General features: G+C 37.8%; 1 protein-coding gene across 4 annotated transcripts in view; it reads left to right on the forward strand.

Moving 5' to 3' along the window:
- The window catches only part of Nup153 (nucleoporin 153), a 71,592-nt gene that overhangs the window by 35,970 nt on the left and 8,388 nt on the right, over nt 1–27,234 (forward strand). For all 4 annotated transcript variants that reach the window (XM_070024507.1, XM_070024510.1, XM_070024509.1 and 1 more), the window contains 9 exons: nt 2,646–2,695; nt 2,892–3,018; nt 7,431–7,568; nt 8,288–8,389; nt 16,140–16,224; nt 18,776–18,904; nt 20,862–21,476; nt 24,171–24,365; nt 26,226–27,110. In XM_070024507.1, the coding sequence (XP_069880608.1) occupies nt 2,646–2,695; nt 2,892–3,018; nt 7,431–7,568; nt 8,288–8,389; nt 16,140–16,224; nt 18,776–18,904; nt 20,862–21,476; nt 24,171–24,365; nt 26,226–27,110 (2,326 nt within the window). The remainder of the gene's footprint in view (nt 1–2,645; nt 2,696–2,891; nt 3,019–7,430; nt 7,569–8,287; nt 8,390–16,139; nt 16,225–18,775; nt 18,905–20,861; nt 21,477–24,170; nt 24,366–26,225; nt 27,111–27,234) is intronic.

The raw sequence follows: 27,234 nt of genomic DNA on the forward strand, positions 1-27,234 counted from the left end.
TCTCATCTATCTTATCTGCATTCTTTTTTTTTTTTTTTTTTTTTTTTTAGTTCCATTGCTAAGGCTTAAACTCAGGGTCTGGGCACTTTTCCTTGAGCATATTTTGCTCAAAGCTAGCCCTCTACCACTTGAGCCACAGCTCTGCTTTTGGCTCTTTGGTAATTAATTCTGAGGCTGGCTTTGAACTGCAATACTCAGTTCAGCCTCCTGAGTGACAGATTACAGATGTGAGCCACCAGTTCCTGGCTTGGTTTTGGTTTTTTGAGATAATCCACATATATTGCAATTCATCTAAAATTTTAGTTTTTTACCATGAACTCAGAGTTCTTCAGCTCCCATAACAATTTTGGAATATTTTCATCGTGTCTCTTATCCCCTCAAAAATTTTTTTTATGGTATTTTAGAATGATGTTCTGGATCTTGTCTATATTTTAGCAGGTACAAGTGTTTTCTGGTTTTGAGGCTTGAATTCAGACCCTGGGGTGTTGTCCTTGAAGTTTTTTGCTCAAGGCTCTAGTGCTGAGCCACAGCTCCATTTCTAGCTTTTCGTAGTTAATTGGAGATAAGTCTCATGGACTTTCCCACCTGGGCTGACTTTGAACTGTGGTCCTCAGATCTCAGCATCCTGAGTAGCTAGGATTATAGACCCGAGCCACTGATGCTTCACTCTCTTTATAAATGACTGAATACTATTTTTTATGGATATATCAGATTTTTCTTAACTATTTATTAGTTGAGGGATATTTGGACAATTTTCACTTTTGACTATAGGGAATGCTACTTCAATAAACATTGCTAAGCCTTTTTTTGGTAGACATTTCTCTTGGGTCTATGCCTAGGAATGGAGTTTCTTGGCTCATTGGTGTTTGAAGAGACAAGGCCATTTGTATTCTACAGTAGCCGTTTATCCATTTTTGTGTCATTTAAAAATGCTTGCCAATGGGGCCAGCAATGTGGCTTAGTGGTAGAGAGCTTGCCTAGCATGCATGAAGCCCTGGGTTTGATTCCTCAGTATCACATACACAGAAAAAGACAGAAGTGGCAATGTGGCTCAAGTGGTAGAATACTAGTCTTGAGTAAAAGAAGCTCAGGGACAGTGCCACAGGACTGGCAAAAAATAATAATAAATAAATTGCTGAGCTTCTTTCACATACTGGTGATGTACTCATTTAACCTTGTAAGAACTCAGTTTCTTTAGAAACTCCAAACTGGGAAGTTAACCATAGTTGTGCAGTGAATCCCATGTATTTATCTTGATTTATTTATTAGTCGTTAACATTTTCTTCACATTTGTCTTTTTGGCACACTTTTTCATTAGCTTTTAACACAGATATTTTGAATATAAGTTTGGATCTTCAGATTTGTGAGTTTTGTTTGTTTTGGTGCTGGGTTGATAGCTCATTATTTTTCTGATTCTATTATGCCTTCACATATAGTTAATAGGCATGTAGTATAAGGAAGTTTTTCTTTAGCTTTTAACCTATTGCTTTTTAATGTTGACCAGAATTTTAAAATTCAGTAACATTCTTTATGATAATTGTTTGGTTTTTTTTTTGTTTTTTTTTTGATATTCACATTGCCCTTTTGCTTTCTCTTTGAATTGGCTCCTATGTTCTTTTTTTTTTTTTTTTTTTGGTTGGTCATGAGGCTTGAACTCTGGTCCTGGGACCTGTCCCTGAGCTCTTCAGCACAAGGCTAGCACTCTACCACTTGAGCCACAGCACCACTTAATAGCTTTCTGGTGGTTAATTGGAGATAATTGTATCATGGACTTTCCTGCCCAGGCTGGCTTTGAACCATTATCCTCAGATCTCAGCCTCCTGAATAGCTAGGATTATAGGTGTATTCTTTTAGTATATATTCCCAGCATGTTTTAAGTACTTTGTTTTTGATATTACAAAGTAAATTAGGTTCAACTTGTATATTTCCTGCCCTTTAACATCCACTTCTCCAGGGAACATTGATTTCTTTTCAGTGGAAGGACTTTTAAATTGCATGAAATTATTTCTAAAACAATAGCCTTGCAAATTTGTTTCTTCATTTAACAGGGCAAAGAGTGTTTTTCAGGCTAGCAAGTGTATACACTTGGTTTATATTCTGTGATTTTGTTCAGAGACTAATGTGTGATCAGTAACATCTTGTAAATATATTGTAACTCTTGATTAGCACTTAGAAAGATAAGGTTTAAGATGGAAATTTCAAGGTTTATTAGCTTAAACCTGTCAAAGCCAGCCACTGAGGGCTCATGCTTGTAATCTTAGCTACTTAGGAAGAAGAAATTGGAAGATCATGATTTAAAGCCACTGCAGCAAAGTCTGGGAGATGCTTATCTGAGTTAAATACCAGCAAAAAGCTCTAAGGAATTATGATACAAGTTGCTAGAGCACTATCCTTGAGCAAAAAGGATCAAGAACATTATTCTGGCTCTGAATTTAAGCCCTAGACTGGATTCCCCCCCCCCTTCCTCCCAAAAAAAACCAAACAAACAAAAATCCTCTACCAAATCTGATATCAAATAATAAAATTCATAGGAAGATGGTTACTAATTAGGAAATTGAGCAAGTAGGACTGGGAGTTAGCTCAATGTTAGAGTATTTTTCAATCTGGCAAAAATTAAATAATCACCTCATTTTTTGTTTTTCTAGACTATATATGAAAAAAGTACAACATCAAGGCAAAATAGAGAACACGAAAGGTATGTCAGTTCACATACAGCTAGATTTCTTAATATGTAAAAATACCTTTGTTGAGATGAAGAAAATCAAAAAGTAGAAACTTTACACACATACATATTTTAAAAATCATTCTGCTGCACAACTATTTTTCACTTGTAAGTATTCAATGTATATGCCATAATACTATATTGTGTCCATTTTCTTTTTATTTGCTAGTGGCTTTTCGTACCCAAATTTCAGTATTCCAGCAGCCAATGGTATATCATCTGGAGCAGGTTGTGGAGGTGGCAAGATGAGACGAGAGAGAACACGCTTTGTTGCTTCCAAGCCTCCAGAGGAAGAGGTAGGTTAAAAGCTTAGAATTAGTGGTGGTGTGGTAGTGTAGTGTTAAGGGAGAACTTAAAAGATAGGAATGGGGGTAATGTTGAAGAATAATATACCATTAAAGAACTATGCTAAAGGCTGGGAAGGTGGCTCAGTGGTAGAGCGCTTGCCTTGCATGCCTGAGGCCCTGGGTTCGATTCCCCTCAACACCACATAAGCAAAAAGAAAAAAGCCGGAAGTGGCGCTGTGGCTCAAGTGGTAGAGCGCTAGCCTTGAGCTAAAGAGCTGAGGGACAGCACCCAGGCCCAGAGTTCAGTCCTTATGACCGGACTCCCCCCCCCACCCCCCCCCCCCAAAAAAAAAAAAAAAAAGAATTTCATGCACTAAAGCTACCATCCTAGTTACTCAGAAGGATGAGATCTGAGGATCACAGTTCAAAGCCAGCCTGGGCAAGAAAATGAGACTCTTATCTGCAACAAACCACTAGAAAACTGGAAGTGGTGCTGTGGCTTGAGCGGTAGAGTGCTCGCCTTGAGCTGAAGAGCACATGGACAACATCCAAGCCCAGATCTGGTTCACGACCAGAACTATAGTTTTTCCTGCTTCTAAAATCTATGTAAATGCTTAATACTGTATGTATTTTTCTCACTTGTCCTTGTCTCTATTTCTTTTTTTCACTTTTGGTGTGAAAAGTAAGTTACTTTATTCATTGCTATATATTAATACAAAGATTCTTTTTCAAAATTTATACTACCATTAGGGTACACTTGGGTTGATTCCCAGTATGTGTAATGGTAAATATTTCTGTCCACATGCAGTATTTTCTCTAGATTGTTTATCTAGGAATGGGATTGTTGGAATATAGGGATGCCATGTTTACATGTATTAGACATGTATTAGATGTTACTGTGTTGCTTTTTTCAAGATAATTTTAGATATTAACATTTCCAAGTGACAGTAGATAGATCTAGTTTTTTTTTTATTCTAACCACCATTTGATTATTGACTTCAGAGGCTTTTTTTTTTTTGGCCAATATTACAAGGATGAAGTGTATCATCAGAGTTTTATTTTCCATTTCCTTGCTTATTGGGTGAAGTACATCTTTTTTGGTGTAGCTTTTAACAATTTGGATCTTCTTTTTGTGTGTGTGTGTCTGTCCTGGGGCTTGTACTCAGGGCATGAGTGTTGTTCCTGAGCTTTTTCTTCTCAAGGTTAGCGTTCTACCACTTGACCCACAAACAGCTCTGGTTCTGGATTTTTTTTTTATTTTTTTATTTATTTTTTATTTTGGTCATTATTTGGAGATGAGTGTCATGGACTTTGTCGTCCAAACTGTCTTGGAACTGCAGTGTCAGATTCAGTAGCTAGGATTACATGTGTGAGCCATTGGTGACTGGCTTGGAGTTTTCTATATTCATTTTTTCTGTGGAGTCATTTTTTTTTTTAATTGAGAAAAGTTTTACGTATTTGCAAAACGAATTGAAAATAGCTTCATTTAGCCTGTCTGCAGTTTTAATTACTTTGAATTGGGTGTCGTTTTTTTAATGTGTTCCAATCAAGCTGGATCATTTTAACACTACTTCCTCCTTTTTTTTTATTTTTTTAAGGAAGAAAAAGACTTCAAGCTTTGGTATATCATACCTCCTCCGTTTGTCATTTGTTTTTAGTTAAAATTTCATTTGTGTCTTCCTTTGCCCGTGATTGTGGTAGGGAGTGCATTTATCACTTTAATTGAAGTTGTTGTATGTCTTATTGTTAGGTTCTTAATATTTGTTAGTATTTTGCTTTTGCGGGTTTTTATCTCTTTTCCTATTTCAGTAGTTGTATCTCTCTGGATTACCAGAATAATCCTCCTTGGGCAATTTGGACTTCATGTCTTATGTGTGTGGTTGGGATTATGCTTAAGAGCCTTGGCTCGATTACTTTTTGGAGGCTCTATCTTTTCCATAAATCCTGTTCATCACTCTGCTTCTGGAGTGTTGTGAAGAGAGGAAATATATGTGTATTCCATCACATTGAAAAAATCCTGAGTCTTGAGTGTTTGAGGAAAATGTTATTTTGGTTTGTTGCCAGATGACAAACTATGTAGGTTTTGCTCATCATTCAGTTTTTAAGGATAAAATTTCTAAGATCTTAAGCTGAAGCCCAGATTGTTATATGTGTTTAGTGTATCTTAGATGTGTTTTGAATTTTGTTCTTGTTTGTTGTTTGGTATACTAATTGAAGAGCTCTTTAAACCCACCCCTCATTCTCTTCCCCTCCCCCACTCTAGCCAACTGCCAATTTCCATCCCAGAATCCTTCACCCTCCTATCCCTGGCTCTTTTCCACATTGGAGTTGCAGTCTCTAAGGGAAGAGGTACTAATGGGTTAATGGGTTGGCTGCCTCAGATTTTCTATCTCCTTTGTTAATTTGGATACGATAGATTTGTACACTCAAGTCTATAGTTACTTTGAATACAATGCTGGGTTTTTTTTTGTTCACTTGTTCAAACACTAATTCACTCCTAGTTGGACTTTTCTTGATGAGTATTTTACTGGGCCTTTCAGAAAGGGCAAGTGGAAGAAATTTATTTTTAGTGGCATGTAGATTATATTACTTTTAGATCCTGTGTATTCTTGAGGCATTAAACATTCATGTCAATAGAAATCTATATTTAAAATGTTTTTAATTGGAGATAAGAGTTTTCAAACCTCAATCAAACATCAAACCTCAATCCTCAGAGCTCCTCTTTGTGAAGCACCAATATCCTGCTTTGAATTTTTCCCCCCCTTCCATTGTCGGGCTTCAATTCAGGGCCTAGATGCTATCCTTGAGCTTTTGCTCAAGGCAAGTGCTTTACATCTCTGAGCTACAGTGTCACTTCTGCTTTTCTGGTGATTAATTGGAGATGAGAGTCTCGGAATATCCTGCCTGGGTTGGCTTTCAAATCACAATCCTTGGATCTCACAGCCTTCTGAAGAATAGCTAAGATTACAGTCCTGAGCTACCCACTGAATTAATTTTTTTCTGTAGGATGAGAGATAGGGATCTAGTTTCTGTGCTCTACATCTGGCTATCCATTTACCCAATACCATTTTTTCCCCCAACATAGGGTTTATCATTTTCAAAAATCAGAAGGTTGTTTGAAGTTGGGTATTAAAATACTTCTTCCAACATTGTTCTTTTTGCTTAGGATCACTTTGGTGTCTATTTAAAGTCTTTTTGTGCTTCCAATTCTGTACCTCTTAGCTTTTGCATTTTTCCTTATTTTCTAGCTGCTAATAGTCAGTGAAAATTGTCCTCTGATTTCACTCAGGTTGTAGTTTTCTTCATTGTCCAGTGACAAAGCTTACTCAGAGCCTTTCTCCTCTTTTTTTTTTTTTTGTCGGTCGTGAGGCTTGAACTCTGGGCCTGGGCGCTGTCCCTCAGCTCTTCAGCTCAAGGCGAGCGCTCTACCACTTGAGCTACAGCGCCACTTCCGGTTTTCTGGTGGTTTATTGGAGATAGGAGTCTCACGGTCTTTCCTGCCCGGGCTGGCTTTGAACCGTGATCCTCAGATCTCAGCCTCCTGAGTAGCTAGGATTACAGGCGTGAGCCACCAGCGCCCGGCTCTTTCTCCTCTTTTGATTGTTGTTTTCCATCCAGTTTTTCTTTTTCTTTTTTTCTTTTTTTTTGGTTGGTTTTACAATGTTTCCAGATAGTTTTTGTTATATTTTCTCCCATAGTTTATCTGTCAGGGCATAGATCATATACAAACTACTTCACTAGTAGATACATAAATGTTTCTTGTGGGCTTTTAATCTAAGCCATTAGAGACTTCAAGTGAGAAAATAAGATTGTTCAACAGACTCGTGGGTTGTGATTTAAAAAAAATTAGGATGTACACAGGGTGATTTGGGTTTCTTTTTCTTTTCTTTGTTTTTATTATTTTTTTGGTCGGTCGTGGGGCTTGAACTCAAACTGGGTGCTGGCCCTGAGCTCTTCAGCTCAAGGCTAGTGCTCTACCACTTTGAGCCACAGCACCACTTTCAGTTTTCTGGTGGTTAATTGGAGATAAGAATCTCATGGGTTTTCTTGCCTGGGCTGGCTTTGAACCATGATCCTTCAATCTCAGCCTCCTGAGTAGCTAGCATTACAGGTGTGAGTCACCAGTGCCTGATTTCCATTTATTAAGACACGGTCTTCCTATATATGTAACTCTTAACCCCGGCTGGCCTCATAAACTGTTTCTCCTGCTTCATTCAGCCTCCTGACTGCTGAGATTGCAGATGTGTGTCACCATGCTCAGCTTTCTGATGATTATAAAGTCCTTGTATATGTTTTTTAATTTGAGTCTACATCGTTAGAATTGTATAGTATTGACTTTGCCTATTACTTTGTCAGTTCTACCTGAAAATAAATGAATGACAGAGAAGGTGCAATAAATCATTATAACATTATTGTTTTAGGAAATGGAAGTACCAGTGTTACCGAAAATCTCTCTACCAATTACCAGTTCTTCACTTCCTACCTTCAATTTTAGCTCTCCTGTGAATACAACTTCCTCTCCCTCACCCATCAGTCCTCCTCAATCATTGACAAACAAGGTACAAAAGCATATATAAATGAAGTGATTTTTGTTCTTATGATTTAATTTTACAAATAGAATATTTGTTTTAAAAGCAGTGATGGATTTTCACCATGGACGTTAATAACTCATAGTAAGCAGAATGAAACAGAGAGGTGTTTTAGTTTTGCTTTTTTTCTGCTGGGGATTGAATCTCAGGGCCTTATGCATTAGGGATATAAACTATATCATTGAGTAGTTATACCCTAGCCTCAGAGAACTGATAATGATGTATTATTTTCTCAAAAAAGTATTCTTTCACATATGTGTGAAAACAATGGAAATATTCTTTAAAGTCTTCTACATTAAAGAAACATAAGGTTTTTTTTTTTCAAGCAGTATTTTTAGTAAGATAATTTTTTGTAAGAATAAGATGTATATATGTTTTATTTCTTAGACAGGATTAATACCTTTAATATGTTCCTATGATTTATTGTTCCCTAGCTTTTTACTTCCTCCAAATATGTATAGAAATTACTCTCTTCTTTGAACAGAAATTCATGTATAATCATGTGTATTTCTCTTCCATGAGAAAGCCAGATTTTATATAGCAAGTCACTTTCAGTGTGTTTTCAGATGTTAACATGATTATTTTTAATCAAAAAGGCAAAAGAATGCTATTAATTTCCTAGAAATAATTTTCTTAGCCTGTTTTCTGAGTTGCTCTTTTTGTCATTTCTTAATCTTATGGAAAATTAGGTACAAATGACCTCCCCAGGCAGCACTGGCAGTCCTATGTTTAGATTTTCATCTCCAATTGTAAAATCTACTGAGGCAGATGTACTACTACCTCCACCATCTGTAAGTAGCAAGCAAGGAATCTTATATGTTTATTGACTTCATAAGTGATGCTGTGTTTTTGTCAAACTTTGGTAAAAAAAAAAACCCAAACAGCAACAACAACAAAAAAAAACGATTTTTTTCTTGAATTGAGAAAAAAGCTTAATGCAGAATAATTATATACATGTATTTGTATGCATATTCTCCTGTGCCATTTGACAAAATGCAAACATTTTGATGCCCAAATGTTTTCCTGTATATCCTCTAAGTAAAAGGGTATTTCTTTGTATTCATTCAATAGCTATACCTCAAAAAAGTCGTATGATATAGTCCATATTTCCTTTCTATTTCCAGAATGTCTTTTAATTGCTTTTTTATTTCTGTTGGTCCTGGATCCTATTAAAAACAAGGACATTACTAACTAAAATTTCGGCCTGTGCCAAGGAGTCCTAGGGTTTCTCCTATTCCATCCTGTAATGTTTTCAGGGTGTCTGAGGTCTTTGATCCATTTGGAGTTGATTCTGGTGCAGGGAGATATATAAGGATCTAGCTTTAGATCTGCAAGTAGTTAACCAATTTTGCCAGCACGCTACCTTATCGAAGATTAGATGGCTATAGGTCTGTAGGTTCATTTCCGGGTTTTCAATTCTATTCCATTGGTCCTGGGGTCTGTTCTTGTGCCAGTACCAAGCTGTTTTGATTACTATGGCTTTGTAGTAGAGTTTGAAATTTGGTATTGACAGTCCTCCAGCACTGTTCTTTCTGTTAAGGATTGTTTTTGCTATTCGAGGTCTTTTCTTGTTCCATATGAATTTTTGGATTGCCTCTTCTATTTCCTTGAAGAATGAGGTTGGAATATTGATAGGTATCTCACTGAATTTGTAGATAGCCTTGGTAAGTATTGCCATTTTCTTTTTTCGGGGGGGTCCGGTCATGGGGCCTGAACTCTGGGCCTGGGAGCTGTCCCTCAGCTCTTCAGCTCAAGGCTAGCGCTCTACCACTTGAGCCACAGCATCACTTCTGGCTTTTTTCTTTCTGCTTATGTGGTGCTGAGGAATCGAACCCAGGGCCTCATGCATGCAAGGCAAGTGCTCTATCACTGAGCCACCTTCCCAGCCCTCCAGTATTGCCATTTTCACAATGTTGATCTTTCCAATCCAGGGGCATGGGAATTTTTGCCACTTTCTAAGTTCTGTTTTGATTTCCTTTTTCAGGTTTTTGAAGTTTTCATCATAGAGGTCCTTCACTTCTTTGGTTAATTTCTAGGTATTTTATTTTTTGTGGGGGTATTATAAATAGAGTTGCTTTCCTGATTTCAGCCACACTTTTCTCATTGCTGGCATATAGAAAAGCCATTGAGGGCTGGGAAGGTGGCTCAGTGGTAGAGCGCTTGCCTTGCATGCTCAAGGCCCTGGGTTCGATTCCTCAGCACCACATAAGCAAAAAGAAAAAAGCCGGAAGTGGCGCTGTGGCTCAAGTGGTAGAGCACTAGCCTTGAGCTGAAGAGCTGAGGGACAGTGCCCAGGCCCAGAGTTCAGGCCCCACGACCGGACCCAAAAAAAAAAAAAAAAAAAAAAAGAAAAGCCATTGATTTTTGAGGATTAATTTTATACTCTGCTACTTTGCCAAAGTTTTGAATCACCTTGAGTAATTTGGGAGCGGAGTCCATGGGATTCTTTAAATACAAGATCATGTCATCTGCAAATAGGGAGAGTTTTACTTCTTTCCCTATTTGGATCCCCTTTATGTTTGCATCTTACTACTGTAGCTAGGCATTCTAATACTAGATTGAAGAGCAGTGGAGAGAGTGGGCATCCTTGTCTCGTTCCTGAGTTTAGAGGAAGTGGCTTTAGTTTTTCACCATTGAGTATAATACTGGCTGTAGGTTTGTCATATACAGCCTTTATTGTATTGAGGAAGGTTCCATGGATTCCTAGTTTTTCCAGAACCTTCATCATAAAGGGGTGTTGGATCTTGTCAAATGCTTTTTCTGCATCTATTGAGATAACCATGTGGTTCTTAGCCTTGCTCTTGTTGATGTGATGAATTATGTTAATTGATTTGCGTATATTGAACCAGCTTTGCATCCCTGAAATGAATCCTATTTGATCGTGGTGTATGATTTTTTGGATGAATTGTTGAAGTCGATTGGCCAAAATTTTGTTGAGAAGTTTTTGCATCAATGTTCATCAAAGAAATGGGTCTATAGTTCTCTTTCTTTGATGAGTCCCTGCCTGGTTTTGGAATGAGGGTTATTATAGCTTCATAGAATGAATTTGGTAGTGAACTTTCTCTTTCAATTTCATTGAAGAGTTGGAGGGGTATTGGTGTGAGTTCTGCTTTTGAAGGCCTTGTAGAATTCCGCTGTAAAACCATCTGGTCCTGTGCTTTTCTTAGATGGGAGGTCTCTTATTGCTGTTTCTATTTTGATATGGGCCTGTTAAGATGGTTTAACTCATCTTGGTTTAGTTTTGGCATGTCAATATTTGCTAGGAAAAGGTCCATTTCTGCCAAGTTCTCAAACTTATTAGCCTAAGAGTTTGAGAAGTATTCCCTTATAATGTTCTGAATCTTGGTTGTTTCTGTGGTGATGTTTCCATTTTTATTTTTTGAGTTTATTTATTTGGCTGTCTTCTCTTCTTTTTCTGATAAGATTTGCTAAGGGTCTGTCTATTTTGTTATTTTTTTCCAACTCTTTGTTTTGTTGATTCTTATGTTTTTTTTGGATTTTAATTCATTTAATTCTGATTTAATTTTATTTCTTTCCGTCTACTGGATTGGGGTTTATCTTGCTGCTCTTTTTCAAGGAGGCTCAGCTGTCTCATTAAATTGTTGGTTTCAGATCTCTCCAATTTGTTGATGTAGGAACTCAGAGTTATAAACTTGCCTCTGAGTACTGCCTTTGCTGTGTCACAGAGGAGCTGGTAGTTTGTGTGCTCATTTTTGTTGGATATCATGAACACTTGAATTTCGTTTCTAATCTCTTCCATGACCCACTGGTGGTTCAACAGTGTGTTGTTCAGCCTCCATGTGTTACAGGACTTTCTTTGGTAGTTTTTGGTGTTGAGTTCTAATTTTATTCCCTTGTGGTCTGAGAGAATGCAAGGTATAACTTTAATGTTTCTGAATTTGGACAAGTTTGCTTGTCCAAATGTGGTCTATTTTGGAAAATGTTCCATGTGTTGCTGAGAAGAACGTGTATTCTGATGCTGTTGGGTGAAATATTTGGTAGATGTCTGTTAAATCTAGTTGATCTATGCAGTTGTTTAGGTCTGCGGTTTCTCTGTTGAGTTTTTGCCGAGTTGATCTATCTAGTGGGGATAGTGGTGTGTTAAAGTCCCCGACAATTAATGTCTTTGGATCTACATGAGATTTGAGAGAAAGTAGTGTTTCTTGGATAAATTCGGGTGCTCCGTTGCTTGGCAAATAGAGATTTAGAATTGTAATATCCTCCTGGAGGAGAGATCCCTTAATTAGTATGTAGCCACCTTCTTTATCTCTTCTAAGTAATTTTAATTTGAAGTCTATTTTATCTGATATTAGTATTGCAACTCCCGCCTGTTTGTGGGGGCTGTTTGGTTGGTAGTTTTTGTTCCAGCCTTTCACATTCAAAATGTGTATGTTTTTATGGGCAAGGTGTGACTCCTGAAGGGAACAGATAGAAGGATCTTGCTTTTTAATCCAACTAGACAGTCTTTGTCAAATAATTGGAGAGGTAAACCCATTGATGTTAAGAGATAGGACTGAGAGGTATTTGGGAGTTCCTGCCATGTTATCCACCTTCTTGGGGGCTGCTGCAACTGGGCTCTTCCTATGGTTCTTGGATTCTCAGTTTGGGTGCGGTTTCTTGGCCTTTATTGTGGTTTGTTGGTTTTCTATGTGTAGGATATCTTTAAGTATCTTTTGTAGGGCTGGTTTGGTGGAGAAAAATATTGTTTCAGTTTTTCTTTGCTATGGAAGGTTTTTATTTGACCTTCAGTTATGAAGGAGAGTCTAGCTGGGTACAGTATTCTTGGTTGATAGTTGTTTGTCTTTAGGGCGTGGCATATATCATTCCAGGCTCTTCTTGCTTTAATTGTCTCTGCTGAGAAATCTGAGGTGATTCTAATTGGTTTCCCTTTATAGGTGATTGATCTTTTCTCCTTGACAGCTTTAAGGATGTTTTCCTTGGTCTGAATTGATCCTGTGCGGATTATGTGATGGTGGGATGTCCTGTTCTGGTCTGGTCTATTTGGGGTTCTAAAAGCTTCTTGTATCTGCATGTTTGGGAAGTTCTCTGCTAGGATCCTGTTAAACAAATTTCCTAGACCATTAATTTCTGTCTCTAGGTGCTCCTCTATGCTCCATTATCCTCAGATTAGGTGTCTCTCAAATCTTGAATAGATCTCTCATATTTCTTGGATTTGTCTTGGATAGTTTTATGTTCTTTCTCTATGATATCTAGGCTGTCTTCATTCCCTGATCTTCTGTATGGTCTAACCTACTGTCAAGACTTTCTACTTTTTTATTTCTTTTCCTTTGATGGCTTCAAATTCTTTGTTGGAACTTTGTTCTAGATCTTGTAAGAATTTCATTACTTCCTTAATTTGGTGTTCCATGTTTATTCTCAAATCACTTAGTTGATTGGTTATGGTTTCCTTGGACTCTCCCATTCCTTCTGTTGGGCTCCCTGCTTTCTTTCAGCTCTCCCATTTATGTATTCCATGAATGCCTCCATTGATCGTTGTCTATTCTCATCCCGATCTCTCAGTTCCTTTATTTCTCTTTGATTAGTATCCTCATGTTGACACCCATTTCCTGTAGTTCTCTTTGAGTGTTCTCGGCCTATTCACGCTATTCCTGACTTTCTCTTTGTCTGTTCTCAGCCAGCTCAGGCAATTCCTGTCTATCTCTGACTGATCTCAACCTGCTCACGCAATTCCTTTATTTCTCTTTGAGTGTTCTCAATCTGCTCACGAAATTCCTGTATCAATCTTTGAGTAGCTTCCTCACGCTCATGAGACTCCTGTATTGACCTTTGGTTTGCCTCCTCTCTCTCCCTATCATGCTCACACTGAGACCTTTGCAGGTTTTCACTCTTTTCATTTACCATGTTTACCTGTAGTGTTTGTAGAGCTTTTTGGGAACTCTCCTCTGGATTATTCATTATTCATTATTCTGTCCCCTGATTATAATGAGTGGGAGTTGAGATCCCCAGGCTTGCCATTTTTCTTGTGTTTTTCTGGCTTGTTCTGCCCATTTGGGATGAGAATAACACCAGTTTTGTGCTAGAACACTATTTTAAGGTAAGCATCAACCAAAGTCCGTAGTTGCACAGTCAAAAATCTGGTTCAAGAGATACAATCTATTGAACATCAAACAACTATGTCTTAATGGCCTAAGAACAGCAAAGGAGAATTTGGCAACCAGAAATTATTAGGTTTAGGGAAAATGTGGGGAAACATAGGATTAGAGGGATGTGGGAAGGTGAGGAAGAGTGGAATTAACCATGTCCTAATCTCAAAGAGGGAAATGGATTGGACAGAATGATAGCAGAGAGAGAAAAAAAGAAAGAAAAGAAAAAGAAGGAAAAAAAAGACGAGAAAAAATGGAAAAACAAAAATTTAAAATTAAAAAGTGAAACCCTTAAAAACTGCAAGTTTGAAGGAGTTGTATTCAAAGAATGGGGATGGGATGAGAGGAGGGGAGGGATAGAAAGGAGACATGAAAAACTAGATAGAAATGTTTAAAATATGTGGGTATAAAGAGGTAATACTGCTATTAAGGAATTTTAAGTCTAAGAGGTTTTGAATTGAGTAATTTCTGGATTATGTGTACACAATGGAGGATAAGATCTAATAATGGACCACGGGTATATTTGAGGGTGAGCAGAACAGCAATTAAGTCACGCAGAAAAGAATGAAAGAGAAGTGAAAAGAATGAGAAAAAAGAAAAAAAAGGATCAAAAGGTCAGTAGAGATAAAAAAAAAGAAGCACACTCACATATACACCTAAAATAAAAATTAAAAAAATTAAAAATTAAAAATATGGTACAGGGGCTGGGAAGGTGGCTCAGTGGTAGAGCGCTTGCCTTGCATGCAAGAGGCCCTGGGTTCGATTCCTCAGCACCACATAAGCAAAAAGAAAAAAGCCGGAAGTGGCGCTGTGGCTCTAATGGTAGAGCGCTAGCCTTGAGCTGAAGAGCTGAGGGACAGCGCCCAGGCCCAGAGTTCAGGCCCCACAACCGGACCCAAAAAAATAAATAAATAAAATAAAAATATGGTACAAAAAAAGTTCTTTGATTTTTTTTTTTAAGGGGGGGGGGGATGGGAAGATTCTGTTATGCCCCTTGTGTCTGTAACCAGTCTCTTGGTGGAGTCTCTGGTCTGATGTGGTGTTTGGTTTTCCTGTGGCTTGATTGGTTACTTAAGTCAGTTTGTTTGGGCAAGCAGAAAAATGCTCTGCTTTACCTCCTCCCAGGCTAGTTCAGTGGGAGAGGGATCTGTTTGAGTATGGAAAAAGAGGGTGATGGTTGTTTTGGAGATGTTGAGATAAGGCTAGGTTCTGGGTAGAGTTGAGACCTTTCTGCAAACACTAGCTTTTCCCTGAGATGCTAGCTTCTGAGATACTCACAGCCTGGGGCCTTTCTCAGGGTTTATGTTTACTGAATTTCAATTGATTGTCTAGACTGCTGTAGGGAGGAGCATCCTCTGGCTCTGTTTGCCCAGTGAAGAAAGCCACTCCTGGGGGCAGATTTTCCTCTGCCTGGGGTGGGTGACTTTTTCCTGGGTGGAGTTGAGCCTTGCAGGTCTGGCAGGTTCCTGTGACCTGCTAAATGACTGGCCTGAGTTGGAACTGGCAGCTCAGCTGGGCCTTTGTCAGTATCAAAGATGGAGATCTCTGATAGGGGGGTGAGGGATGGGTGCCTTCCCTCCTCTGCTCCCTGAAGGAGGAGTGAGGATGTCAGGCTTCTACTCACGCTGCCTGCCGGAGTCTTGGTTCCTCGGTCGTCTCTGGTCTTTGTTCTGCAGGATGAAGATATCTGCTCCTTGTCATTGTTAAGTAGAATCCGCTCGCCTGCTGCGTCTGGGTCTGGCGCCTTTGTCCTGGACTCTCTGTGTTGCAGGTATGGCGGCTATGGCCGCCACAGCTGCCAGCAAGTGCTCAGAACTGTCTCTTTGCCTGGATTTTCCCTCTCTAGCCAAACTCTCTGTACTGTGATAGCACACTTGGTGTAATTCTCTGGTCTAGGACTGTTCACTGGAACACTAAAACTGCTTTCTATTAGGCATGTTTTAACATGTTTTCCGATTTGTCTTTGTTTTCTATCAGAAATAGGTGTGGCAGATGAAATAGATTTTCCTTGCTGTCTGGAATCTATGGGTTTCCCCAAAAATCTCATGTTTTGTATTAAAAAATAGCATTCAGAAACAGAACTAGACATTAGGAACATACCATTGTTTTCAAAGGAAAAATACCCAAGAAATTAAAATGTCAAACTGTGTTATGACATGAAATATAAGAAAACCTCAGCTTAATATTTATTCATTCATTCACTCACTTATTCAAAATAGGGTCTTGCTATATTTCCCCAGTCAGACTCAATTTCTGGGCTCAACCATTTCTACCTTAGCCTCCCAAGTGTTGGCCCCCAGCTGTGCTAAGTAGCTTATGAACTCTTTATAGAGATTTGAAATACATAATTCAGTGTATTTTTTTTAAACTTGTAATTAAACTAAGCTTTTAATTTGTTTGAAAGTAATTTGACAAAATACACCTTTTTTCTTTATAGATTGGATTTACATTTAGTGTGCCTGTTGCAAAAACAGAACTTTCTGGCTCTGGTAGTACTTCAGAACCAATTAGAAGTACTTCAGGTAAGTACACATTTTTCACATACTTTTACGAAAGGAAAAACAATAAAGAGTGCTTACATTAGAGTAGTACTTCGGTTTTTTTCTCAAATTTTTCTAAATGCGTTCACTTAAATGAATCAGTTCTAAAGGCATGTAGAAAAACTCTTCATCAATGCTTTTTAAAAATTATATTCGGGGATATTTAGCTTTCATAGATTGTTTTGAGTGGGCAAGTAAAAATAGCATTTATTTTGGTCGGTCATGGGCTTGAACTCCAGGCCTGGGTGCTGTCCCTTAGGCTCTTTAGCTCAAGGCAAGTGTTCTACCACTTGAGCCACAGCACCACTTATAGCTTTTTCTGTTTATGTGGTGCCAAGGGATGAAACCCAGGGCCTCATGCATGGCAAGCACTCTACTACTGAGCCATCTTCCCAGCCCCCAAATAGCAAATTTATTCATTGCTTTTATCTAGTGAAAATAAGGTGAAATTTTTGTTTAAGTGGATTCTTATTGCAAATTTAAGGATTGTCTGCATTATATTTTGGGGTGAACTGATTGATGCATATGTGTTTTTCCCCCCCAAATTATTGTGATTAAATGGTTACATAATTTCCCAAATTTCACAGTATTGTAGGATAGTGATGCTTAGTTAAAGTCACAAACACATTCTAACTTTCATGGAGTAAATTGTCTATCATGGTCTATAACATTTATGAGTTCTGTTAGCTTTGACAATGCAGTTATTTCTTCCACATCAGGTGATATATACGTTTCTTTCGTTTTGCATAGCGTCAGCTGTTCCTTCTTTCCCACTCATTCCCTCCCTCCCATCGCTGCCATTGAGTTGCTTAGTTCGTTTTGATCAATGTCCAGTGCAGGTGATGCATAAGCGTTTTTAGTGATAAGAAAGAGTCACACAGGTTGTGGTGCAGATAGTGCAGATAACTTAGGAACTGAAGAAATCAACATCATTGACAAATGAATAATCAGGTAGTTGAAACAATTTATTTGTAGTAGTGGCTTCCTTTTCAGTGTTCAAAATACAGAAACATCTGGATTGAGTCATTCAGATCAAGAACTTTGAAACAGGATATTTTACACACGAAGTGAGGAGTCACTGCAAGGACATAGGCACAAGAGAAAAAGCATGGCATACTTTGCATATTGAAGACAATTTGTTATGAGGTGGTAATAATTCCCGAGTGCCATGCAAAGGAGTTGAGTTTTATTCTGAATGTGGTAGGACGATGAGTGAGGTAGGTGTAAGGTATGGTGATAGGAATACAGCATGAGGGAGGGTATAGGTAGAAACTCAATAGAGAGCTTTTTTTTCTACCCAGAAATATCTGCTGAAAGAACTAGAATACTATGTTTTTTCTTCAAAGTTGTAAGAAAAAGGAAGTACTAGAAGCTAGAGAACTCTTTCATGGTGGGTGATCTGAAAAATTAGAGTGCCTATCATCACTAGCAGTGACAATAATCTAGATTAAAACATTGTAAATCTTAAAGACTTTGTCAACAGTTTTTTTTTGCCGGCCCTGGGGTTTAAACTCAGGGCCTGGGCACCGTCCCTGAGCCTCTCTGTGCTCAAAGCTAGTATTCTACCACTTGAGCCATTGCACCACTTCCTGCTTTTTTTGTTAGTGTGGTACTAATGAATCAAACCTAGAGCTTCATGCATGCTAGGCAAGCACTCTACCACTGAACCACATTCCTAGCCTGTCACCAGTTTTTACTGAACTATGCTGCTTAAAAAAGTTAATGTTGGGGGGGCTTGAACTCAAGGCTTCTTCTCTCTTAGCTTTTTTACTCAAGCCTGGTGCTGTCACTTACTTGAGCCCTACCTTCACTTCTGTGTCTCTTTGCTTATTATTTGGAGATAAGAATCTCTTTTGTCTGATCAGGCTGGCTTCAAACTTCCAATCCTTAGGAGGGAGAGTAGTTAGGATTGTTAGTGTGAACCATCAACTAGCATATAGGAACTAGTATATAGGAACTAATTGGCATAGTTGAAAATTATTTTTAAAGTTTTTTTTGGGAGGAGTGTTAATATTTTAAGTTGCTGCAGTGGGAAAGTGCTGCTTTAGTTGCTATATGTCTCCAAGGTTTGTTTGATGTTCTTTCACTGAGTTCATTGGCTGGTAGTTATACTTCTTGCCCTTTTGCGATAGTGGGGAAATTATGGGAAATAGTATTTTTGCCTCCTTGCAATGACCAATTAACCATATACTTTTACTCTTTTTTTGGTCGGTCATGGGGCCTGAATTCTGGGCCTGGGTTCTGTCCCTTAGCTCTTCAGTTCAAGGCTAGCATCCACCATTTGAGCCACAGTGCCACTTGTGGCCTTTTCTGCTTATGTGTTGCTGAGAAATCAAACCCAGGGCCTCATGCATGCAAGGCAAGCACTCTGCCACTGAGCCACCTTCCTAGCCCCCTTTTTCATTATTTTTTAATTATGATGACTTCCATAAGGTTTTAGAAATGGATCCAAAAGAAATTATTTGGGAAGATGTTTAAAAATTTGAGTCCTATGTTTTTCTTTTCATGATATCATACAATTAAACAATTACAGCTCCAGATAACATTGCATCAAATAATACAAGTACAAGCTGTAAGAAGCGAGACGAAGAATATGAGGGTCCTTTTAGACCTGCCAAAATCCAGAAAGAAGGAAGTGTTCTAGATATTCTGAAAAACCCTGGTAAGATAATGGCTGCCTCTAGGCAGCCAGAGATATTAATTAAAATTTCATGATCTCCTAATATTTGTGTTAGAACTTTTAAAAATCATGATAGAAAGTTGATTTTTGAGTGTAGGTGTGGTCAGCTATCTTTTTATGGGAAATGCCTTAGAAGCCTTTAGAATTCAAGAATTCTGTATTAGTGAAGGTATAAAAAGAAAAAAATGAATTATTTGATAGTGGGCACAGGCCCCGTATAATAATAATTATATTTTGACAACATGAAGTAAAATATAAGTCAATATAAGTATACAAATGTGCAGTGATCAAACATGTAATGATCTGGGGAGATATATATATATATATATATATATATATATATATATATAATTTGGAAGGAATGAATAGGAGTTTTCATTTTGAAGTCAAGATGTTCATAGTTTCTGATGTGATGCATATAATACAAGAATACAAAACCATTAAAAACCAAATAGCTCAGATTGAGTTTAGATTTACTTAGCAGATGTATTTGTGTGTAAAGAATAGGTTAAAAAAAAAAGGGCAGTTTCTACAAGATTTACAAAAATAAGTTGTTTTGTTCCAGCTTTCTCATTTTATAGATGGTGTATGCTGCCTATTAGAGTCCAATTATTTTATGTATTTGTGCCAGAATTCTGTAATGCCTGTACTAGAAAATGGCCAAAGTAGTTGGCAAGCATCAGATACATCGGTTAATCTTATGTGTTTAGGGTTACACTTTGCTTTCAAAAACCTGCCTCTTTCAATTCTGAATGAGAAAGATTTGTCTTCATTTATGTGAAATTATGAAAATGTGACAAAATGGAAGGAAAAAAATTCTAATGGATTAGTGATTACTGTTAATTTTGTCAGCAGTGTTAGCTGGATTATTTCTTGGTACCACTAGGAAATCTGGCAATCTTCAAATTTTTCTTCCTTTGTAATTTTCTTTTCCTTTGTTTTTAAAGGCTGGAGAAACATTAGTGAATGGTGTTGATATGTGTAAAAATTTGTTTATCTCAAATCATGGATTAGAAAGGCATTTTCTTGAGTGGATCATTTCACTAACAGCGGTTCTGGCAAATTCCTCTGCCAGATCTGAGGAAACAGATTCCTCTGGCCTTTTCCATGTAAATACCTTAATTGCTTAGGTATACCTTCCTTTTTTTATTTTTTATTTTTAAAAAAGAAGATAAATTGTGAAAAGTTCCTTGAAATTACATTCAAAAGATACTTTGGACAATTGTGTTATTCAGTTACTGTTCAGAACTTTATATACAGCTATGAGTTCTTGCTACATGAAGATAAGACTAGGTCTTAATTATATTTTGTATTTCTATGCCTTTTCAGAGAGCTTAGTACATCTTTGTTGGGCTTTATCTTATCACTGAGCAACCCAATTTTAAAACTGACTATGAATAAGAATAATTTTAAGATTACACCTGTACTTGCTTGGGAAGCTAAAGCAGGAGGGAGAACAGGGGTAAGGCAAGGCTGGGTTGCATAGTGAGACCGTGTCTCAAACAAGGAAACAGACAACAAAAAATCTTTACCACTGTGTTGTGCTTTGGGAGGGACATGTATCAAATAATCATGGCTGCTTAGCTCAGTAGGCTTTATTGTAAGCAGATGCTATGGATAATGATTGGACAATGTCAGAATTATAAATACTGAAGTCATTTGGCAAAACCAAGTGAACACTTGAAAGAAGAAAGGGCAGAGACTGAGTATATTACAGTTTATTATAGCAAGGAAGACAATTTATAGTTAGGGTTATATAACTTAAAAAAAATGCACTTTGTAGGATTTTAACTAGGTCTAAGTTTTGTTTATTATACTTTCAAGAAATATGGTTAGATAAATATAAATATATAAAGTTTTATCAGTAAAAATGTTGTAGTTATTTTTTAATTAGTCTTTCTATATTTTTTCATTGAAACACTGTCTTCCTGCATTGTAGGTTTTGCATCACCAAAGGTAGATTCTTTTGCTGCTCAACCTACTACTACAAGTCCAGTAGTTTATACAAGACCAGCAATAAGTACCTTTTCTTCTAGTGGGACTGGATTTGGAGAAAGTTTAAAAGCTGGATCCTCCTGGCAGTGTGACACATGTCTTGTCCAGAACAAAGTAACAGACAATAAGTGTATAGCTTGCCAAGCAGCAAAATTGCCACCAAGAGAAACTGCTAAACAGTCTGGAAATGGGACATCAAGCAAAAGTGGCAAAGCAACTCCTCTATCAGGGACAGGCTTTGGAGACAAATTTAAACCAGCGATGGGAACCTGGGACTGTGATACCTGTTTGGTGCAAAACAAACCTGAAGCAGTAAAATGTGTTGCCTGTGAAACACCGAAGCCTGGAACTGGTGTGAAGCGAGTCCTTACATTGACAGTGGTTTCAGAAAGTCCTGAAACGGTGACTGCTTCGACTTCCAGCTGTACTGTGGCCACTGGTAGCTTAGGATTCGGAGATAAATTCAAAAGGCCTGTGGGATCTTGGGAGTGTCCAGTGTGCTGTGTTTCTAATAATTCAGAAGACAACAAATGTGTGTCTTGTATGTCTGAGAAACCTGGTAAGTTTATTCAACTGTGGAATAATTTTGCTTATTACAGCAATAATTTTAATTTATTTTAATTTATTTTGTAAATCAGCTAAGAACCAGTCCAGATTTCAAATGGACCAGAATTAAGTATTTCTTTGTGCATCTTAAAAATCTAAAAAGACTTAGTTGGGGTTAGATCTAGTATGCTAATCTTTTTCTTTGTGATTTTTATTAGAAATATTTTGCTATCTTGATAATTTTCAAGGATGATCAGTGGATACTGGAAACTTTCAGAGTGGAGCAGAGTGAAATGTTATTTTGTCTTTGTAGAAATGAAAGATAGTTGTTTCTTTAAGGGGTAGACAGTAATGCTTGTGACAAGGCTCCAGATGAATACTAATTGATAGCATCTATATCTGAGATGCCAGTAAAAATTACTGAAATGTTTTACGAAAAATTACAAGCTAGGAAATTCCTGTTTAGATGCTGAATTAAAAATTTACATCAGGGGGGCTGGGAAGTTGGCTCAGTGGTAGAGCGCTTGCCTTGCATGCCTGAGGCCCTGGGTTCGATTCCTCAGCACCACATAAGCAGAAAGAAAAAAGCCAGAAGTGGTGCTGTGGCTCAAGTGGTAGAGCGCTAGCCTTGAGCTGAAGAGCTGAGGGACAGCGCCCAGACCCAGAGTTCAGGCCCCATGACTGGACCCAAAAATAAAAAAAAAATAAAAATTTACATCAGGGCTGGGAATGTGGCTTAGTGGTAGAGTGCTTGCCTAGGATGCATGAAGTTCTGGGTTTGATTCCTCAGTGCTATATAAACGGAAAAGGCTGGAAGTGGTACTGTACTCAAGTGGTAGAGTGCTAGCCTTGAGCAAAAGAAGCTCAGGGACAGTGCCCAGGTCCCGACTTGAGTTCAAGCCCCAGGACTGGCAAAAAAAAAAAGTTCACATCAGTTTTTAATGTGATTTTTGTAATGCCATTATGTAGTTATTATGGTATGGATATATATTAATATAGACAAACAAATACCTTGTGAATTAATATTTCCATTGTTAATGACTTGGATTTAGTTTCTGTAATGTGAAGCTCTGAAGTAACTAGTTTTTTGAATAATAGATTTGAAGGCGTCGATTTAGAGGACAGCTAAGGAAAGCTATATGAGTAATATAGATACTGGTGATATGTATTAATACAATTAAATAAAGAGGATACACAATGATGTACAGTTGAGAACATTCTATTTCCAAGCTTATGAAAGGTTCAGATACATGTGGTGCCTTTGCATACATTTATATGGATTATAGACCTTAGGACTGGAAGTACAGATCTGGGAGTCGTCTTAAGCCATGAGTTGATATCATGAAAGTCACAGTAGCAGTGGTGAATAGGAGGTGGTAGGAATAAAACTTGTACCTATCAAATTGGTGTAAAGAGAAGAAAAACAGAGGAATAAGACCAGAGACTTCAATAAGATGGCAAATATATAAGGAAGACATGAGGGAGGGACTTGATGAGAGGGACTTGAATGAGAGTGACAGAAAAATCAGAGAAATATTGAAAGAAATTTGAGAAATAATTATGGAGGAAGAGTAATGAAGCTCTCGCACTTAAACCAAGTTGGTGGTAGAACCACCACTAACAGTATCTCAGAAGGGAAGTGTGGGTTGCAAGTATAGATTAGGAAATTGATGTTAGTGTTTAAAACCATCAGAGTAAGATGAAAGCTTTTCAGGACAGTGGACCAAAAATGGGATCCTAGCTAGCACTTTGTTGGCAAGATACATACGTATAAAATTCAGGTAACTGGGAGAAGTCACAGCAGGTGGAGACTTGAGAAACTGTTACTAGTATGATTGTCTTTACTCTTAACTGTCTCCTCTACATTGTGCCTTGCTAGTTCTGCTTAAAGATGATCAACTCAGAATCCTTCTCATGCTTCCTTTTTTTCCCCTTTTTGTCATGAATAGCTTGGCATGTGTCTTTAAATTTTTTAAATTGATATTATAAAGGTAATATACAGGGGAGGGGTTATAGTTATGTAAGTCAGGTAAAAAGTACATTAAAAATTATTGGTATAAAAAAGGTGATGTACAGAGGGGGGACAGTTTCTCATGCTTCTTAGTCATTTTTTCTTGCACATTTGTTTCAGATCATTTATCACTTGGTAATGGTACTACCATGCATTTGTTTTATTTTCTCCCTTTGAGACCTCTAGCACCTTAGAAGTTAAGTACCATTTTATTTATCTTTATGTCCCCAGAACCCACCAGTATTAATGGTGCTTCATAAAAATGTCTGTTAAATAGCATATAATAGCCAGAGTGTTAATACATTGATTTACAGTGAATGATGGGAAACTTTCTGTGAAATGAATGTGTACATGAGTAGCTTTAGCTATAGAGCTGTGTATTTTATGTGTTATGATATTGTCTCCAGTTTATATGTTTTAGAATGCTGTGCTGTTTGTAGAAATTTGACAAACATTGTTAAAAGACAAATTGCCTTGTAGTCTTGAGTTTGTTAGAATGTGGGTTTTTAGGGGTTTGTTCTTTTCAACTGGAGCCATTTGAACTAGATTAAGACCCAGGTCACTGTTGAGCCAGGTTAGAGCAAATTGTTCATAAGGTTAGAAGAACACACTTAGAACACACTTAGTTGTGGTACCATTAAGATGATGATATAACATAAATTAAAATTTTCATGAGTTTTCCCTATTATTTCTTAGGAAGTTCAGTACCGGTTTCAAGTAGCAGTGCTGTACCTGTCTCTTTGTCATCTGGAGGCTGTCTGGGATTGGACAAGTTCAAAAAGCCTGAGGGCAGCTGGGACTGTGAAGTGTGCCTAGTGCAGAATAAAGCAGACTCCACTAAATGTGTAGCATGTGAAAGTGCAAAGCCAGGCATGAAATCAGAGTTTAAAGGTAAGAAGATTAAGGTGAAATGTTTTGCTAATAGCTTTGTTTTTTAAGTTAAATTCATTTGAGAATTCATACAATATGGGATATTGTCCTTACATGTTTTCAAACACATCTGTTTCTGAATCACTATAAAGTTAAGGTGGTTGCATGTTACTAGCGAGATGCCTTTTTTTGTATCTGTGTTACTGAGTCTCAGAAAATGAGTGATTTTCTTTAAGCCAGTCTTATGGCTTGAACTCAGGGCCTAGGTGCTGTCCTTTAGCTTTTTTCCTTAAGGGTAGCAATCTACCACTAGAGTCACAGCTCTATTTGTGACTTTTTAGGTAGTTAATTGAAAGATAAGGCTCAAGGCTTTCTTGCCTGGTTTAACTGTGGTCCTCACATCTTACCCTCCTCACATGGTAGTCTGGTAGGAGATTTTGTTCTTAATAACTTTCATCGTGTGTGTGTGTGTGTGTGTGTGTGTGTGTGTGTGTGTGTGTGTGTGTGTGTGTGTGTGTGTGTGTGTGTGTGTGTGTGTGTGTGTGTGTGTGTGTGTGTGTGTGTGTGTGTGTGTGTGTGTGTGTGTGTGTGTGTGTGATGTTAGTACTGAGGGGTTAAACTTTAAAGCCTAGCACTTACTAGACAGGTGCTCTACCAGTGGAGCTATATTTCTAACCCCTAAATGATTTTCTTGACTTTTACCTGATTAAGAACTCACATCCCTAGGACCTTATTATAAGGCATCTCATTTTAGACTTTAGTTTCCCACAGTATCTCAGAAAAAGAACTTTCCTTATTATTTTGCTATATAAGTATAAAGGAGGAACTTGATATCGTAATTAATGGTCAGGTAAACTATTTGGAAACTGAATTTTACAAGTTTTTTTATCACATAAATTATTTACTCATATACATTTCAGTAAAAAATTTGACAAACTTAGGAAGCAGAAGAGATCATTGATCTGTAGAACTGTTCAGGAGAGGAAGATTTAGTTTTCTAAGGTGTTTATATAACTCCTCATGTCCACGCATTGTATTTGTCTATATTTTGATTGAAATAAAAGCATCACAAACTAGTAATCTTTGGTATGTATGAAATACCTAGTATCTTGTATTTCATTTTAGAAGAAAATGGATTAAATTAATTGGATGATTAATGGGATACAACTAATAGTTTGAAAACTACACATGGAAGGTGACTTTTTCTGTCCATTTCAGCACCTTCTTGTTGCTTTACAGTGCCTTTCCCATGTTTTCTCCCAGTAACACAGTGTCACACCATATTTTAAATTGGTCTGTGGAGCCCTTTGAGGCAAGTTTGAAAACTAGTTTCATTCTTGTCTTTTGCATTCCCCCGCACCCCCCTTTTTTTTTTGGTTAGTCATAGGGCTTGAACTAACTTCAGTTTGTCATAATTTATATACCTCCTATAAAACATGGAAGTGCCGGGGCTAGGAAGGTGGCTCAGTGGTAGAGTGCTTGCCTCACATGCATGAGGCCCTGGGTTCGATTCCTCAGCACCACATAAGCAGAAAAAAAAGCTGGAAGTGGCGCTGTGGCTCAAGTGGTAGAGCGCTAGTCTTGAGCTGAAGAGCTGAGGGACAGCGCCCAGGCCCAGAGTTCAGGCTCCATGACCGGACACAAAACAAAACAAAACAAAACATGGAAGTGCCTGTTTTTATCTTCTTTAAATCTCTGCCAGTCTGGTAGATAAGCATGTCATAGTTAAGAGAGTTAAGATGTAAAATGTGTTTACTGCCATTGGTTAATACTCCTCAAGAAGGCCTTTTCAAAGTTGTTCCATATATTATTTTGGCTTTTATGGTTTACATTTGTTTAAGGGATAAACACATTAATTCCATGTCTTGTATGTTTTTGAAGGCTTTGGAGGTACATCATCCCCATCTTTGAACCCAGCAGCTTCATCCTTCAAATTTGGTATCTCATCTTCTGGGCCTTCTCAGACCTTAACAAGCACTGGAAATTTTAAATTTGGAGATCAGGGAGCATTTAAAATAGGTGTTACATCTGACTCGGGGTCTGTTAACTCCATGAATGAAAGCTTTAAATTTTCTAAACCAACTGGAGATTTTAAATTTGGAATTTCATCTGATTCTAAACCTGAAGAAGTTAAGAAAGACAGTCAGACTGATAACAATTTTAAATTTGGACTTTGTTCTGGTTTAAGCAACCCTGTTTCTTCAGCTCCATTTCAGTTTGCAGTGGCTAGCCTTGGGCAGCAGGAAAAGAAAGAGGAATTACCTAAATCTTCATCTTCAGGCTTTAGCTTTGGTACTGGTACTGGTGTTAGTAACCCCACCCCTGCTGCTACTGACACTGCAGTGACCTCTGAGAGCAAGAGCACCTTCAGCTTTGGAACCCTAGAAACCAAGAATGTCTCAGTGTCTCCTTTCACATGTAAAACAGAAGCAAAAAAAGAAGAGATGCCTGCCACCAAGGCAGGGTTCACTTTTGGCAGTATGGAATCTGCCTCTCTACCATCTGCCTCAGTATTTGCTTTGGGAAGGACAGAAGAGAAGCAACAAGAGCCTGTCACTTCTACTTCTCTAGTGTTTGGGAAAAAAGCTGACAACCAGGAGCCAAAGTGTCAACAAGTATTTTCCTTTGGGAATTCAGAACAAACCAAAGATGAGAGTTCTTCAAAATCAACATTTAGTTTCAGTATGGTAAAACCACCTGAGAAGGAATCAGAACAGCCAACTAAATCCACTTTTGCCTTTGGAGCTCAAACCAGTACTACAGCTGGTAAGTGTAGGTGTTTTTGTTTTTTTGTGTTTTTTTCCTCCTTTTTTATAGGGTGTCTTTGATACCTTGACAAATGCAGCAACTCAAGGAATGTTTTATATAGAACATGGTTGAGAATGCCAGC

This window comes from Dipodomys merriami, unplaced genomic scaffold, assembly GCF_024711535.1.
Source record: "Dipodomys merriami isolate MVZ:Mamm:240054 unplaced genomic scaffold, mDipMer1.0.p SCAF_16, whole genome shotgun sequence".
Taxonomy (NCBI): Eukaryota; Metazoa; Chordata; class Mammalia; order Rodentia; family Heteromyidae; genus Dipodomys; species Dipodomys merriami.